The sequence below is a fragment of the Doryrhamphus excisus genome, linkage group LG12 (genome assembly GCF_037039965.1).
Source record: "Doryrhamphus excisus strain RoL-2023G ecotype Guam linkage group LG12, RoL_Dexc_Guam_v1.1, whole genome shotgun sequence".
Taxonomy (NCBI): Eukaryota; Metazoa; Chordata; class Actinopteri; order Syngnathiformes; family Syngnathidae; genus Doryrhamphus; species Doryrhamphus excisus.
Window position 1 is genome coordinate 21,289,371 of NC_136368.1, and position 18,172 is coordinate 21,307,542.

Genomic DNA, 18,172 nt, shown 5'->3' on the forward strand with positions numbered 1-18,172 from the left:
GGTTTATTGAGAGAAACTGGAAGCTAGTAAATCTATACCTCTATGCCAGCTGTATATAACAGAATACAATTATATTATGTCATACAATATATATGAAAATAAAAATAAAAATAAAAATAAAAATAAAAATAAAAATAAAAATAAAAATAAAAATAAAAATAAAAATAAAAATAAAAATAACAATAAAAATAAAAATAAAAATAACAATAAAAATAAAAATAAAAATAATACCGCTTATCCTCACCCTTGTGAGTATAAGCGGTATTTATAAAAAGTATTTATAAAAAGTATTTACATTTCTGTAAAAATGTCCCTTGAAGAGATTGAATAAAAGGGGAGGGTTGGCTCTTTTGAAGTACTGTGCTGTATATTCAAGTAGAAAAATCGACAGGACTTTTGCGGTGTACATGTTGCTACTTGACAGTCCTCAGTGCTGCTGACAGTAAATTCAAGTTTCCTGACACTCATTTATTTTTATCACAATGAGAGCTGTTAATTAGACGTACAATCACTTTCAGCCTTCCACATTGTTCTCCAAGCAGGGAGATATCACATGAACACCAAGCCAATCAAGACACATCCATTAAGACCACAGTGGAACTGACAAAGTTCAACACCATCTGTTTCGTGACAATGGCTGACTATCAAGTTGTTCCAATTCCCAACCCCTGTTTCATATCAGAATTTCACCATGTCAAGTACATTTCTTACCAAAAATTGTATATACAGTAGTACAGTGCTGTGTGAACTAATCCCAAATGTTCAAACTCACTGATGCCGGTATTTCCAGGATGCTGGAGATTTTTTGGAAATGAAAAACGTCAGCTTAAAAACAATACCACAACAAAAAACACACATGCCGTATAAGTATAAATCCTAGTTATAAATAGATAATTGTCATAGTCAGAGCAGAGAACACCTGTTTATGACCTTCTAAATACAGTTTGAACATTGTTAGAGCCCTCTAGACATGAAATAACACCCCTATAGTTTTACCCAATACAGCAGACATACTAAGACTCATACTTGTGTTCCGGTGCCAGGGAAGCTGAGTGTGTGGCGGAAAAGAAGTAATGTCAAGGGTTCAGAGTTGAGTTTTAGCTTGGCACGGGTTGCAGCGTCAGCAGTAGCCCATGTTAGAGATTCTTGTACCTGTTGTGAGGTCTTTCAAACCTGTAATAAAAGAGACGGGGTACACCCTGGACTGGTGGCCAGCCAATCCCAGGGCACATATAGACAAACAACCATTCACACTCACATTCATACCTACGGACAATTTGGAGTCCCTCCATCTTCTGACCCGTGAGATCAACATGCTAACCACAGTGGGTCTAGGAATTAAAACGACGACGACAGCCGACATGTCCTCTTTTTTCCAACACCACGCAGTCAGCAGCCTAAATAAAATAAAAACAGGAAATATCGCCCGGTGACTATTGGCAGGCTAGTTGAGGATTAGTCAGATGAGCGCTTCATCTGTCCCAAACAAACCGAAACAGAAATGAGGACTTTAATCCGAGTCGGAAGGGCCTCTACTTGGAGAACGGAAGGCGAATCCCAACATGCAACATCCTTCCGGTTTATAATCTTGATTCAGCTTGTGTGCAAATCAACCAGCATCCATTGAAGAAGAAGCAAAAAAGCGAAAAAGAAAGAGCGGCAGCCATCTTACTGACACATGGTAATTTAGGCAGGAGTGCAGAGTGACGTTGATTATTGGCCTAGAACAAGTGTGAATGGAAACAACCTTGGCTTCATTAATATGCATTGTCTCATTGCATAATGTTAGTTCTGCTCAATATACTGTAAAGGCACCCCGTCTAATATAATACAATAACTCACATCACATTCTGCCTTTATTTAAACTAATACTTGTGCTGCATTGAAATACACAACATTCATTTGTACTTAGCGCTAGAATTGAAGTGTATTTTTCTACTGATGGAGCAAAGCCAGCACACCATGCGGGTGACAATGTGCTGACACTGCCATCCTGTGGTATAAACGGGAACTACATGCAGTCTGCCTTCATAACCCGAGAGCCAAACAGCTCAAGTGGCAATGCTGTGTATTGCCGTCAATTTGTGAAAAGTGGCTTTTAAAAACGCTTTTAAAATATATTCCACTTGTGAAAAGTCAAATGATCATCGAGGTGTAGTTCAAGCTATATGATGTCGAACCTGGTTTCTTACGCCGGTGAGAAAGGCTGCTATCTCATTAGCCTAGCCACACGGCTACTTTAGCTGAGTCTCCATAACGCCCATAATTTGACCTACATAACAATTAAAGGCAATTTATCTCCATGAATGAAATCAATATATTTTTATTAACAAGTTGAAAAAAATGAATTGTATTGAACAACACAGCAATAAAGTGCACGATGGAATCCTATAAAAACAAAAATAATGAATTAAACTTTCTTTCAATCAATAAAACTTCAATAAATGTAAACCTTACCTTTAAGAGTAAAGTACTCCCATACTTTTGACATCCTATCGCGAGAGCTTTTCTTCTCCCCCGACTCGCTGCGACTTGATGGATTCTGAATGACTAGCATTAGTGGTGTGTTGGTCATGAACGAACGGGTCAAAAGAACGAGTTCTTTTTTGTGAACGGAATGAACTAGGTCACCGCTCCTAAAGTACCCGTTCAGTCCGTTCAGTTGCAAACGCTTTCTTTGATTGGCTGGAGAGTCAGTTCACCGTTCCTTTTTGCAGGGCGGGACTATCTGCGTCTTATCCTATCGTCGCGCCTCGCTCTGTGGGTGGGTGGGGTTAGCTGACTGAAACACGAGTGAACGGACTGACTCGACACGGCTGACCGGGTCCATGCACAAGGGGAGATCACAGGCTAACGACCAATTGACGTAAATGAACGGATCTTTTACTGAATTAACCGTAATGATCCGGTTCACTGAAATGAACGGGTTTGCCCACCACTACTACGCGAGGTGCAGTTCTTGGGCGTCGACGTCATCGATGACGTCAACGCGTTTTCCAAGCCCAAGTGTTGATCTTTAAATGCCTTTAAGGTGCTACCCTACATGGTGTTTTTCGTAGCATGTGTTAGCCTTTACATTTCAGATGATTGTTTTTGATTCAACACTGCCAAAGATGTTGAATATGTCAAGATATTACATTGCACTAAAGGCCGATATGAATTAATGGAAGCATCCCTAAACAATATCATCTTTACGAAATTTTATGGAAAATAAGCAGTTAAAAAGACACCAATTTTTCTGAAGTTAAATTTCATGGTTTCTGAAGTGAATGAATTGAAAATCATTTCAAATCAGATCAAACAATTGGGGCTAATATATGTTTATTTACTCAACTGCAGCAAAACCAGGCTTCTTTTAGGGTTAAGACATTTAGTGGTTGGAGGCATTTATTTGTGCCAATGTATTTTTATAGTATGTACTTTTTGTCTATTATGATATGCTATGATGATACAAAGATTTTAAAAAGTCAACATTCTCTTAAAGTAAAATGTATGTTATCTATTTATCCAAGAACCAGGATTCCATTAGGGTAAGGTATTTATTGGTTTGGAGGCCTTCATTTGTACTTGCTGATTTGTCTTAGACTACTTTGATTAAAATAAAACCGTAAATATTTGAATAGTGTAGAACCTCTATTGCAACATTTGGAATAGAAGAAAGACAAGGGAGGGACAGATTATATGTCTGTATTTATTTTCATCAGAACACAGTTTTAATCATCGTAGCAGTAGTTTTCATACTTCTTCAAAAAAGATCATGACTCGTGAGACTTGTTTTTATAAATCATTTCATCAAAGTCGTCTGTAGAAAAATGAAAGAAGTTAGTCCAACTAAAGCATCTATAATATTACAATATACTGGTAGTGTAATAGTAATCATAATAATCAATAATCAGCAATGATACTTCCATATACCTTTTTCCATTTCTAGAGTCGTTAAAATCTTTCCGCATTCACACTCCAACCACAACCTCGTTCTTTCTTTCTCTCACTCTCTCGACAAAAGCTGAGGACAAAAAAAAGGAAAAAAAAAACTAGCGACACATTCTCACAAAATAAAGAAGGAGGAATTGTAAAGGAACATGACATCAAGTCACAAGGAAAACCTCGGAGGTGGATGCCAGGGAAGGGAAGATATTTACAACCAAAATCAAGCAAAAAGTGAATGGGCTTCTGCATAGATCCACAGGAGAGAATGTATGCCATTTGGTTCTGGGGGTACACACAATATATGTGTTTGTATGTTGGCGATAGCATGGCGATAGCATGGAACTGCTACAAGTGCTACAGACCATAATCATTGGAGCCCACTTCTCCTCAACATGATGAAACACAAACAGGAACAAACCACAGCAGTGTTGCGTGCGTGCGGGCCTTCATAACCGGATTGGGGCTTTTGACGTGAAAATGTTGTATTTCAGTGTTGTTTAGAAGAAACCCTTGCACACGAAATGTCCTTTTGTGCAGCAAGCCGTGACAAACATTTGAACGTGTGTGCTTCTGGCGAGGTTTGTTGATGTGGATGAGCTGAAAGCCATAGGTTCTACGACCCTGACGGACCCTGTTTACTTCCTGTTGCTCTCCATGCTTTAGAAAAACAAACCTTGCCTTTTGCAATCTGGTGTGGTGATGGGTTCGCACTAGGGCCCGCCCCATCCAGTAGATGGCGTTGTGGTGAAAAAAAAAATTCTTTCAATGTCGTCTCTGAAAAGCATGTATGTTCAAATTTAGGAGTGAAGAAAAAAAAATCTAAAATACAAGTTTCTGTGAATAAAAGTAAAAAAAAATCTAAATACATTATTATATAGAAAACAAATTTGGGAGCGAAGAAAAAAAATCTAAAATACAAGTTTCTGTGAATAAAAGTAAAAAAAAAAATCAAAATATATTATTATATAGAAAACTTTGTACCCGAAAGACCACACAGAAATAATAATACTACTAATAATAACAAAAATAAAAATAATTAACTATTTTTATTATGCATATAAAAATAAACATTATTGTTGTTGTTATATATTTTTTATTTTTATATATGAATATTTACCTGGATAAAAGAAATGTGATACGAAACTAAACAGAGGAAAGTTGACCCCAAAAAATCTGAAAACGTGGACATACACGCTTTCCATGTGACAATACATATTTCGTATTTAATACAGAGTAGCAGATACATTTGAAAAATGAAGATGTGTAAGAAAAACAAAAGTGTGCCATAATACATATAATATTGTCATTTCTCTGTGTGTGTTTGTCTGATTATGTCCGGGTCCCTTTTCTTTCTCTGGTCTGTGTGACAAGTTACCATGTAAAGAGCAATTTTATTTTTTGGCTTAGGGGAACAAATCGTTTGGCCTCAAACACTGGACTTCATAAATATGTTATACACGTGACCAGGCTAAATAATCAGTGCATTTTTGTTGATGCACGTCGCTATGTGCACTATCTAGCCTAAATAAGAGTTCATGTATGAAGTTTTACAGTGAATCATGCAGATTATTTGTTAATCTCTGTCTTGCACACTCCCAAAGTGTGCCAACAGAGTCAACAGAAGACAAACGCACACATTTTTGGAATGCATGAAGCAGCAAGGCGGCCAAAGCAAAAGAAGATCAACACCACCATCTAGCGGTCGAGGTTGGTATCGATATTCTGTCATGTATATGTTGCATCGTAAAATGATTGACATCAGTTATCGGATTAGACATCTCTCGTGAGTTGGAATACAAACGCTTGATGTAGAATTTTTGGGATACCTGATCAAGGAAAGAATTGAAAATCAAATGAAGTCAGCCCTTGAGGTCACATGATTCCTTCCTGCGGTTCAACATTTGCACACCAGAGATCAGCTGACTTCCGGGATGACGTGGCAGCGGGTGAGGCGACGGCAATGGACGATCGCAGGAAACAGGAAGTGAGTTGGTAGGAACCTGTGTTGTGTTGTGATTGTTTAAAAAGCCCTTTACTTCATGAAACGTTAGTCAGACAAACAAAATGGCTGCCAGGCTACGAGAGCTAATTCTGGGATGAGTTGAACCAAATCAAGCACAAACTCGCTTTGACACGTCACGTCGTGTGCCTTTGTCAGCAAAAGCACATGGAATTGAACAGTTTACAGAGAAGCCAAGGTAACGCCAGTGGTCAGGTTGCCTGTGAATTAAAAGGCCTGAGTTACATTACTGAAAAAGAGTTTTGGTTTAGGTGTAAACAGAAAAGTGGTGACTAAATGAAACGCATTAAAATCATGGCAATAAAGAAGTTGATCAGGCATACCTTTGAAAAATAATAACCATCATAATAAAAGCGCTTGTGTCAGTCATTGTTAAAATCCCAAAGTTATGTAGCCTCGCTGTCGAAAAGCAGAACCTGAATGGGAATTTGGTTCAATGACTCCCATCGCATCTTTGGTTGGAGACATGTTTTGTTCTGTGAGACAAAAAAAAGTGTCTTTGGGAACGAATGAACAAACCTGCTAAGCTCGTTACATACGGTATCTCACAAAAGTACACACACCGTATTTCAGCACGCATTTCATAACACTTTATCTTCCCGAGTGACAGACAGTACTACACAGAGCGAACTTGGATATACCGTACATTCTTTCATTCATTTTCTACCGGGGGCTGGAGCCTATCCCTGCTGTGTTGGGGCGAGAGGCGGGGTACACCCTGGACTGGTGGCCAGCCAATCACAGGGCACATAAAGACAAACAACCAGTGGATATACCATACATTTTTTCCTAAACTTTGAATTGTGCGGCTAATGCGGCTCATTCATGGCTAATAATATGGCTTGTGATATCTGTTTTACTTCAGAACTACGACTAAATGTTTAAATATCGTGTAATATCGTGCCACTTGTGAGGCAGTGAGGAAATGGTAGATCACAAGCTATGAGCGCACGCACAACGAGCTTCTCAACCCACTAGAAATCAGTATGACAATGTAACTGCCCGACTCACGGTGTCATCTTACTAACAACACTTCACAAACAACACAAAATTCATCACACAGCAACTTCACACTCCAAACATGTACCTCAGAGATATACATTTTAAAGTTTTCCCTTATTGCATTGGGTCTGAGCAATGCATTCATTGGTGCACTGCAATGACGTCAGCCCCCCTACGGGTTCTGGGTCCTCTGGTGCCTTCTTTCATTCACCGTTTTTCTATGCTGCTTGCCCATTGAAACGCTTTTCAAAAAACAAAATGCATTATGAGAAAACTCCATTTTAAACTCGTATGGGTACAAGTTTGTATATTTCCAAGGTATACCTTTGGCGTGTTAAGCTGCTGTGTGTTGAATTTAGTGTGGTTAGTAAAGTGTTCTTAGTAAGATGACATCGTGAGTCAGACGGTTATATATAATGACCTGCAATTTGCATTTGGTTGACAAGCTCGTTGTGAATGCATTCACATTTTTGCACTAATATGACTAATTTAGGCCCAAAATATGTACAATATGCATATTTTTTGATTAATAACAGGCCATAGTCAATGACGAAACATTCCCGATAGCTGGCAGTACAAGTGAGCAGTGCATGGTGCACATGGTGGTCGTCGCGCCATCGTCTCAGGCTGCATGAGTGCTGCCGGGGCTGGGTGAGCTGCGGTTCACTGAAGAGAAACATGAATGCCAACATGTCCTGTGACATTGTGAGGTGGAGCATGATACCCTATGTTGTGTTGACGTGTTGACTCATTTTCAGTGGACAGTAAATCAGGTTATTTTCCATAGTATCGTTCCTTGGAAAGATATCATGAAATGCATGCTGGAATATGAGGGAGGGTTGCACTAGTTTTTGTTCCTAATTTTAGATAACGTAAGATAACGTAATGTAATGAGTCAGTTAGCTCAGGTTGTGTTGTTCAATCCCAACAAAGCAGTGTGGAAACATGTTTAAAAGTGTCAATTCATGGCACCAACCTGATGCACATTCACCATTATAATGATCATTCATTTGACTTGTTTGGAGTTTTGATCGTTTGGCTCAGTCCTCGTGGGATGTTTCAGGGATAGCTTCGCTTTACAACTCTTTATGTCACATTTTTATGTTGTCTTGGACTCGTAAAGTCCAGGATTAAAAAAGAAAACAAACGTACATACACACACAAAATAAGTGAAGAAAAAAAAGACAAAAGCCAAATTGTCAAAACACTCTTAGTGTTCATGAAAGTGAAGTGGTGTGTGTGTGTGTTTTTGTTAAAACGGTACAGTGGAACCTCCGAGGTTGAACGGGATACTGGTCAATGTCCACTTTCTTCAGATTTAGAAGCAATTTTTAGCACTGAAAATAATGAAAACTTAATATATGAGTTGCAGACATCGATACTCATAATATTACAAGTTTATTGCTATAAAATTCTGACTTCTTACTCTTAATATTTTGACTTTATTGTCATCAAATAAATGCTGTTTTTTTCAATTTTTGCTGTTCTTATTTTCCAAGTATTTCAACTTTCTGCTTGGAAATTTTCATCTGAAAATTATGACTTTATTCCCATAATATTTTGTCTTTATTCTAATAATAATGTTATTAGACTTTTCCGCAACGTAATTTTCCAAAACTTCAGGTTTAGCGACATTAGCATCCCAAAATGAAAGCAAAAGGCAGCGAACTAATCTATTTGTGACGGCTTTTGATTTAGTCTGGTCAAATTTGACAAGTTGAGGGGGCTTTCATTCCAGAGGTTCCACCGTACAATGCATCGTGTCCACAAAGAGTTGTAATAAAGCGGATTTATCCTTCACGAGCTAAGCCGCTGTCAGTATATAAATGCACCCATGCTTGTAAAAGAAGTTTTAGTTCAATCAAAATAATATCTCACAAAACAAAGACAGGGAGGGCGACCCATAAAGCTGCAAGGCCTCGGAGTGAACCACTTCTTTGGTGATGTGATCACATGGCAACATCCTCACTTCTCCTTGGATTTGTGCAAACAGCAGGAGAGGGTGGTCAGCTGGTGTGCCGCTAGTACGCTTGGCTTGGTCAAGTAGATGTCAATCATCTGCACTACTCAAAGGGACCGAGGCCACTTTAGAGACGGGCTTTGGCCTTTTTTTTTGGTGAAATCCAAATTGTTAAATAGAGCAGAATATGAAGAAGATAATCCAAGTATTGAACGCCACAAACAGGATTTTCTTATAATAGGTAATGGGTCACAGCAGCTCTTTAAAAGTACATTTTGGAAGCTTTTTGTGAAATTCAAGTTGGTAAATCTTGTAGAATAATAAAATAAGCTATATATTCCATGCAGCAGATGTCATTTTGGTTTGAACTATTTGAGCTGTGTCATGTAATATGTGACAACAACTCTTTAAAAGTATATTTTAGAAGCTTTTGTGAAATATGAGCTCTTATATACAGCAGAATATTAAAATAACGTAGGTTTTCAAACCCAGCAGACATTATTTTGGTTAGGAAAAATTGAGTTTCTTCACGTAATTATGTTACAAAAGCTCCTTAAAAGTATATTTGAGAAGCTTTTGTGACATATAACCTGTTAAATAGAGCAGAATATTATAATAATGTAAGTTTTCAAACCCAGCTGACTTTATGTTTCTGTTCTTTCAAATGTTTTGGTCCGAACCAGAGTGCCAAAGTGGGTAGTGTGAACGCAGCCTTGATGTGGTTTTCCACTGTGATGGAATCACCAAAGATGGAGTTTAGACCAGGCCAGAGCTTGTTTACGTATGTGCGGGTCATAACAACATTTAATACCCTGTGGCGTTGAACAGACCAAAATAACAGAGTGAGGGCTTAGAAATCATGTAAAAAAAACAAACAAAAAGATCATAGCACACATCACTCTGGCAGCGAAATTCTTTTTAACACCTCACAGCTCTCATTTTTACGCCTTCCTGTACGCAAAAGGATGAAATGTCAGAAAGAGAATATGATCTTTCATATTCAGGCAGCGCAACAGAAACCATGACTTGGAAACACAGTGTAAAAAAAAAAAAAAGCTCAAGTGAGAGAAACTCTTCCCACTCAAAGGCTGTGGCATTGTCCCCCCTACCCCACCTAACGAACTAAAGGAGCCCCTTGTGTCCCCTTTTGATTGGGTTTGTGTGTCTGTTGTGTCAAAGCGTCCCAGTGCTTCCGTTTGGAAGTGTTGCCCAACGTCGGCACAGGCGCACAGCTCCAGACGTCTGCAAAAAAACAAAAAACTGTGGCTGTATTTTTCCATAGTGGTTGCCATGGTGAGGGAATCCCATCCGCCCCCCTCTCCCTCGCTCGCTCGCTCGCTCGCTCTTAGATCCCCTTCTCCATCCGCAACCTCACCTCCTCCTGGCATCACTCCTCACCGGCGGGGCTCTCCTCCAGAGGCGTGATGGCGGGGAGGCCCAGGCCCAGGCCCGTTGCATTGTGGGCGGCGGTGAGACTGGCCACCGTGTGCAGGAGGACCAGCACCAGCAGGCAGAGTTTGAGGCGGCTGTTACACAGTCTGCACGCTGCCGAGGAGCTGAGGGAGGTTCGGTGCTGGCACGGCGGGTGAGTTCTTTTCAGCGTCCCCCTGGAGCGGTTGTCCACTTTCAAGTCCCACCGCACGTCGCAGCACTCCGCATCCGGGTCCGCGCCTGACGGGTGGTCCTCCAGCAACCCTGGCCGCCGTGCCGAGGAAAAAAACATTCAAAAGCGTAAAATCAACCGCACGACTCCTTGTGCAAACGCATTTACTCTACAGTTGGAGTCATGAGCTCGGCTTCATGCAGCTTTTCACCGTCTTCACAACATTCCCTTCATTGGGACCCACATACGGAAAACATACGGGAAGGCACTCGGAAGCTCTTTCTGGGGTGGCTTTTTCCCACGTGCGTTTCCACACATGGGAATAATAACATCCAGCAGGATAGGTCAATCCATGCTGATACTGGAATAGACCATTTCCATACCTTCCTACCTTTCGCTCTACCAATTGAGGCATGGATTGGTCTGCTAATCTGTCCGTCCATCTACCCATCCATCTGCATTCTGATCTACTCATCCGCCTGTCCGGCATCTAACCATTCATCTGTCTACTCATCTACCGGTCTCTCTACGATTTGTCTGACTTCCCATCTACCCATCTACCTAGCCACCTGTTCACTCATCTACCCACGGATACCTGTCTACCATCTCTCTGATACCATCTACGCATCTGTCAGTCTGCCGATCTACTCATCCGCCTGTCTACCGTCTCACCATAGATCTGTCTATTCATCTACCCAGCTACCCGTTTTCCAATCTATCCATCTGCCCGTCGACCCGTCTCACCATCTATTGGTTGCTCATCTACCCATTCCAAGTATTGTAAAAAGTGCCAACTTTGGGACTGTAAAGACCAGGAGGCCACCATGACGATGCCAGTCCGCTCCCATTCACCGCCTCAGCGGGAGAGGAGGACGCCTCGGCCAAAACTCCATCAGGGAGCGATGACTCAATGCCCTCCTCCGTGGCGGCCATTTTCAGGGTCCAATAAGGAATGAAGAGACAGCCCTGAGGAGGTGACAAACTTGGCAGGAGGTCAATGGCGCCATTACCACAGCCACGGAGCACGGGCCCTTGTTATACACGTCCTTAAGGACACGCTGACAGTCGGGATCTTGGAAAGGTCGGATAATCATTACTTTGTCACGTGGGAGCCAAAACTCTGGGGCCCATGGGGCCACTCTCATTGCTCAAAGGGGTGACAGGAACTAAGAAACATTATATAGAAATATTACAAATATTAAGAAATGTATCATATTATTTATTAATTAATCATATTAATTGATTAATTAATTAATTTTAATATATGAATAATATTAAGCAATATTAGAGGAAGCTGTGTACTAATATCAACTTTAATCACCTTGCTAACCTGCTGTGACCTGAAGCCACGCTTGGATACTGGAAATTTCAACAATGACCCGAAAACCAATACGTAGGGACGGGTTCAAATCCCAATATAAACAAATTAAACAAAAAACGTTGAGATTCTTAATATATTGAAATTATGTACGATTTGTGTAAAAATATAATATAATATAATATAATATAAAAATAAAATAAACCCCTGTACTGCTCTTCACGTCCGCTAGAGGGCGCCATCCATACAGCATTTACTGCTTGTACATCAATTCACTTTTCTCATTCATGAGTGCTACATCTCCCCCACAGCAACAACTTCAAGCTTTCATTTAAGACTCACTCCCGTCTTGTGTGTCCTGACCTGACATCAGCAGGCACACAAAGAGCTGCACACACATAGCGTTCATGTCCTCGGGTTCCATAGTGGGCCTGCCAGAGATGGGCCGCCATTGTTGTCATGGCGTATCCTTGGTGATGAGATGGCGCACTCTGCAACTGTGAAGTGTTTTCTGTGTGTGGTCTACGTCGCAATGATGTACAGCACCAGGATTCAAGTCTCTGCTCGTATCCTTAGTGGGGTGGTGGCCGACGGGGGCAAGCAAGGTGCAAACGCTCCAAACCAGGAGTGTTCAAACTTTTCATTTTTCATTTCTCATGGAACAAAACGGATGCTAGCCAGGCTACCAGAGGTGTCAGAGCTGAGGGATATCTGTCTTTAAAGTCTGATGTGCGTTCATATAATACGATAAGCAAGATCGAAATTTAGCATGGGATCACACAGGCGTGCTTTATAAAAGTGTAAAAGCCTCCCGTGTCGTACGGTATTTTAAAGAGCAAAAAGAAGTGTGTTGTTTGTACCTGTACATATAAAACTGGGGCTGCCTCCGTGAATGAGATCATCATTGTCAGGGAGGACAAAAGGACACCGCTGCTGCACCTCCAGGCAGTATTGACCACAGGGGATTCTCCTAGTGCAGTGCATCTGGGTGGTCTGGAAGTACTGAGAACACAGCCACGGCTTGTATGCCAACTAGGGATAAGGGAGACAAGGCAAAGGAGCATTTGAATCACATCTGGACACTTTGGAATTGTGGAACATGAACACTCTTCATGCTTGCTTGGAGATGGAATCGGCAATTTGTGCTTAAACGAGATCATCCGTGTATTGTCACCAAAATCGAAATGGGAACACCCCCTGGAAAAATAACTTATGTGGCACAAAATATAATATCAAGTATAAGTGAGCCAAACAAAGACAATGAAACCGCTTGGAAAGGTTGCATAATTATAAAAAAAAAATCCAAGTTGATTTGAAAAAATACATAGGACATATTACCAAGACATATTACCACATACTATAACACATTACCAAGCCAGCCAATCACAGGGCACATATAGACAAACGACCATTCACACTCACATTCATACCTATGGACAATTTGGGGTCATGGGAAGAACATGCAAACTCCACACAGAGATGCCCGAGCGGAGAATCGACCCCTGACTGCGTGGCCTACATGCTAACCACTCGGGCACTGTGCAACATACAATATATTAAATGTTCATTCATTCATTTTCTACCGCTTATCCTCACGAGGGTGGCGGGGGGTGCTGGAGCCTATACCAGCTGGATAGGGTGGCGGGGTCCACCCTGGACTGGTGGCCAGCCAATCCCAGGGCACATATAGACAAACAACCATTCACACTCACATTCATACCTATGGACAATTTGGAGTGGCTAATTAACCTAGCATGTTTTTGGAATGTGGGAGGAAACCGGAGTGCCCGGAGAAAAGCCACGCATGCACGGGGAGAACATGCAAACTCCACACAGAGGGTGGAATTGAACCCTGGTCTCCTAGCTATGAGGTCTGCGCGCTAACCACTCGTCCGCCGTGCAGCCCATATATATCAAATGTAAAATATAATAAAAATGTTCACATTATTCTTAAGAAATGTACAAAGATAATTTCTACTATGTTACACCTCTCTGTGTGTATGCTACTGGCCCCGCCTCCACCCACAGAGACAATGAGACTGTAATATATATATGCAATATATCGAAGCCGGCAAAATGATCAAGTCCATTTTCATTTATTGTGTCCCAGGCCGAGTCCCCACGAGACCCTTTTGTGTCCAAATACCATACACGTAATCACAACACAGCATTTTGACTTCAGAAAGTCTTTTCTTTGCGTCTATTCACTGACTCCATAGAGAAAGCGCTTTCTTTCTTTCTTTCTTTCTTTCTTTTGCACCAACGTGGCAGACACACTACGCTACGTGCCATTATCACCTGCGGCAATTAGCTGCTATTTCCTGTGAATCCCTCCCAGGTCTCCAAGCTAAGTTTACGCCTGCTGGGAGCTAATCGTCACGCCTTAAAACATATCATACAGCACTTCCTGCCAACACCGATTCTATTTAATAAACAGGACGCAGTGTGAATGTGTTTGTGTGTGGGGGAGCTGTACGGTGCAGAGTGGGCGGGACAGGGAAAATCAAGTCCTGCATAATAAAGTCACTTCCTGGTTCACAATTGGACCGGACCATTTGACTATGGCAATGTTAGGTGGTATTAAATGTTAAGAGATTGTTGTTGTTTTTTAGCGAGCATCCTGCTTCGTGGAGGATGACGCAAGATAAGAAAAACAGTCATTTGTATGCAGATTTGCACCTTCACCCCGCTAACTAACAACAATAAAAGCACCTCCATCCTTACGCGCCGACTGCCGTGTGACATTTTCACCGACATCGTGATTTCAATATAGCCTTCAATCAGCACAGTTTAGTGGCGCCGCGTCATTCGTCACGCACATTTAGAGGCATCGCTTTGTGCATGACCGATCATGTCAACATACGGGCGCCACGCACATATTTGCCTCCATGCGCAAATGCCACGCGCTCATAATTACATTTCAAATCAAAGGATAAGGCTGGCTGCACACACACACACACACACACGCACACACACACACACACGCACGCACACACACACACACACACACACACACACACACACTGGCTTTCTGTCTAATCTGATAGCACCGTGTGAATGTCAGAAAATGTACTTGGATGACCTTGAGTGACAGCCGCATGAGGCTAATAGCCACAAATGAATGCATATTTATGAAGTATAATCATAATAAATGATCATTTTGTACTGCTTTGTTTCTGTACATCTTAATATGAACAGTGCGGTTCAAGTCGTTCAAGTTCCTGCACCTTATGTGGCCATCTATGAAAGCCGTCTATGAAAGCCGTCTATGAAAGCCGTCTATGAAAGCCGTCTATGAAAGTCGTCTATGAAAGCCGTCTATGAAAGCCATCTCTGGCACCATGGAGCCACCAGAAGCTGCTACACGGGTTGTCAATCAGTAGCGTCGCCTTACAAACCAGCCATGGACAACACAGCAGGCTTCCCAGGCTGAGGAACGGCGTTCCACAGGGGTCTGTCCTCATGCCGATGTTATTTAACATCTACGATACCGGAGACATCATCACAGCAAACGGCCAACGAACAGAAGATGGCCTAAACCAGGACATAGATTTTGCAAGTGATCCCAAACATTGGCCAGCCAGGATCAGCAGGCGACCATCAACAACAGAGAAACCGAAAGGGAACTGACCGTACCCGTCAAGAACAAGCACCTGGAGCAGCCAAGTGCTGTGCCCCAAAGTCAAGAAGGTTGACGTCATTATAAACAACGGCCATCGGAGCGTAGCTGGCTAGGCTGGCTAGGAAGGCGCTGAGACACGACCGACACAGCGTCCCCCCCAGAAGACTAAAATCCTGCCGTGTCTACAACAACATCACAAGAGCCACTTAGGTCATCCCTGAGGGCGCCATCCTGGAAGCTGGAGTGGGAGTGGGCAGGGTCCACACGTATCCATCATGACATCCAGGCCCCGGTAGTCGGCATCAAAGGAATGGACGCCAACTGGGAATGGACGCTTCAAAGCGTCGCTGAGGACGTGGGGGCCATGTGACCACGTTATCACTTCCTGCCTTCTCGACAAACCACTCTCAGAGGGCGGCCTCCTCCATGTGGGCCCAGAGACCAGGTATAGATATTGGATGATGACACACCAAAGATATTGCCTAACTTCTTTTTACACTTTAAAAACATTGCCTGGCTCACTCTAGGCTGCACGGTAGTCTAGTGGTTAGCGCGCAGGTCTCACAGCTAGGAGACTTGAGTTCAATCCCACCCTGGGCCATCTCTGTGTGGAGTTTGCATGTTCTTTTCTCCGGGTACTCCGGTTTCCTCCCACATTCCAAAAACATGCTAGGTTAATTGGCCACTCCAAATTGTCCATAGGTATGAATGTGAGTGTGAATGGTTGTTTGTCTATATGTGCCCTGGGATTGGCTGGCCACCAGTCCAGGGTGTAAGAAAATGAATGAATGAATGCCTGCCTCGCTCTCTCTCGCTGTATTGTGCAGGTGTACCTAATGAAGTGTCCGGTGAGTCCCACAAACTGCCTGCCAAGTCCCACTTCAGCGAAGCTCTGCAACCATCAGTCTACTGTAGAAGCTCTCACACACGACGGGCAATTCATCATCCCGCTGTCATATCTGGCGAGGCGCTAATGGAGACAGCAGCCAGAGAGATAAAAATGGGATAGAAATCGTGTCGGGATGGACGGAATCGCTCATAAGTTGAGTGTCTTTTACTGCTTTCTCCTCCATCTGTAACCGAGGTCAGCCAAGTGATGCTTCCGCACATTTGTTTATCCTCGTTTTCACATCTTTTATCACAAAGTGTGGCTTGATGCACATTTATGTTGGATTTCCCAAACGTTCCCACCGTCACTCATCAGTTGAATTGTAAATCTCCAACTTTCCCATTTCTTCCATTCCCATTTCTTAAAGCGCCGCAGAAGGTCAACAACTCCCGAAGGGTATTTTAAATTGAAGGTGCGCGGCCAAAGAAAAGGATTAATTAGGGCCCTGCTGAGAGGCTTTTTAAAGTGCAACATTTTAAAAAGCTCGTTAGTGGACAGTCGTTTGCGTAGGAAAAAACAGAAGAGGAACGCAGCAGTGAGTGCATTGTGCTACTAATGGATGAATGATGGAATTAAGGCATGTTTGGAGTTTGGAGTCGTCGCTAAGTGAAATGTAGCGGACCACAGAGCAGAAACAATAAAAGGTAGAAAACGGAGGACTGTTGGGGGACCAATAATATTTCATGGTAAGAAAAAGATCACAATATGATCAAGGAGTAATACAAATGAAATGCGTATTAACTTTTGATTATCTGTTTGAGGTATGTAATAAAGTGAAGATGGGTTTATGCCTCAGAGGAGGCGGCGTGAAGAGAAACAAATCAGCGAAAACTCATTTATATTCCATTTCATCATTCCAAATGATGCAACTCAATGAGCAAAGAGACTTAAAGCAAATAAGACATAAGCAGGAAGTAACGTTTCTCCAGGTTGCTGTTGGCTGTGAGTGACGGGAAGAAAAGGGGCCAAGTCGTTGGTGACCTTAGGTTGAACCTAAGTAAAACTAAAATCATGCTGTTTGCTAACAGCAGAATTTATATTTGTATATATTATTTTATATTTATCTTAACTCCTATTCTTGCCATATTATGTAAAATTTGTCAGAGATTTTTTGGTAAAAAAAATCAATAAAAAATATCAAATTATTTAGGGGTGCTTAAGTAACATATATATTATATTTATATTATATTTATTGTATATTTTTATATATTATTTAACTCCTATTCTTGCCATATTATGTCAAATTTGTCAGAGTTTTTTTGGTAAAAAAATCAATTAAAAAAAATTTAAATAAAAATAAAAAATATCAAATTATTTAGGGGGGGCTTAAGTAATATAATATTTATTTTGTATTTTTATATATTATTTTAACTCATATTCTTGCCATATCATGTAAAATTTGTCAGAGATTTTTTTGTAAAAAAATCTATAAAAAATATTAAATTATTTATGGGGGGCTTAAGTAATATATATTATATTTATATTATATTTATTTTATATTTTTATAGATTATTTTATATTTATTTTAACTCCTATTCTTGCCCTATCATATAAAATTTGTCAGAGGTTTTTTGGTAAAAAAAAATAAAATAAAATAAAAAATATCAAATTATTTAGGGGGGCTTAAGTAATATATATTATATTTATATTATATTTATTTTAGATTTTTATATATTATTTTATATTTATTTAACTCCTATTCTTGCCCTATAATGTAAAATTTGATTTTTTCTTTTCTTTCTTTTGTAAAAAAAAAAAATCAATAAAAAAAATCACTAAAAAATATCAAATGATTTAGGGGTGGCTTAGGAACATTTTAGGTAGGCTG

At 41.0% G+C, this 18,172-nt stretch overlaps 1 protein-coding gene across 2 annotated transcripts in view; it reads right to left on the reverse strand.

The window, feature by feature from the left end:
* Positions 1-3,660: 3,660 nt before the first annotated feature.
* nalf1b (NALCN channel auxiliary factor 1b) overlaps positions 3,661-18,172 on the reverse strand; it is a 64,892-nt gene continuing 50,380 nt past the window's right edge. Inside the window, exons 2-4 of one of the 2 annotated variants that reach the window (XM_058081460.2) lie at positions 12,694-12,865; positions 10,288-10,607; positions 3,661-10,154 (exon numbers count right to left, since the gene is read on the reverse strand). In XM_058081460.2, the coding sequence (XP_057937443.2) occupies positions 10,300-10,607; positions 12,694-12,865 (480 nt within the window). In that variant the 3' untranslated portion in view covers positions 3,661-10,154; positions 10,288-10,299. Of the gene's footprint in view, positions 10,608-12,693; positions 12,866-18,172 lie in introns of both variants that reach the window. The other variant, XM_078795291.1, reaches the window with a different exon arrangement.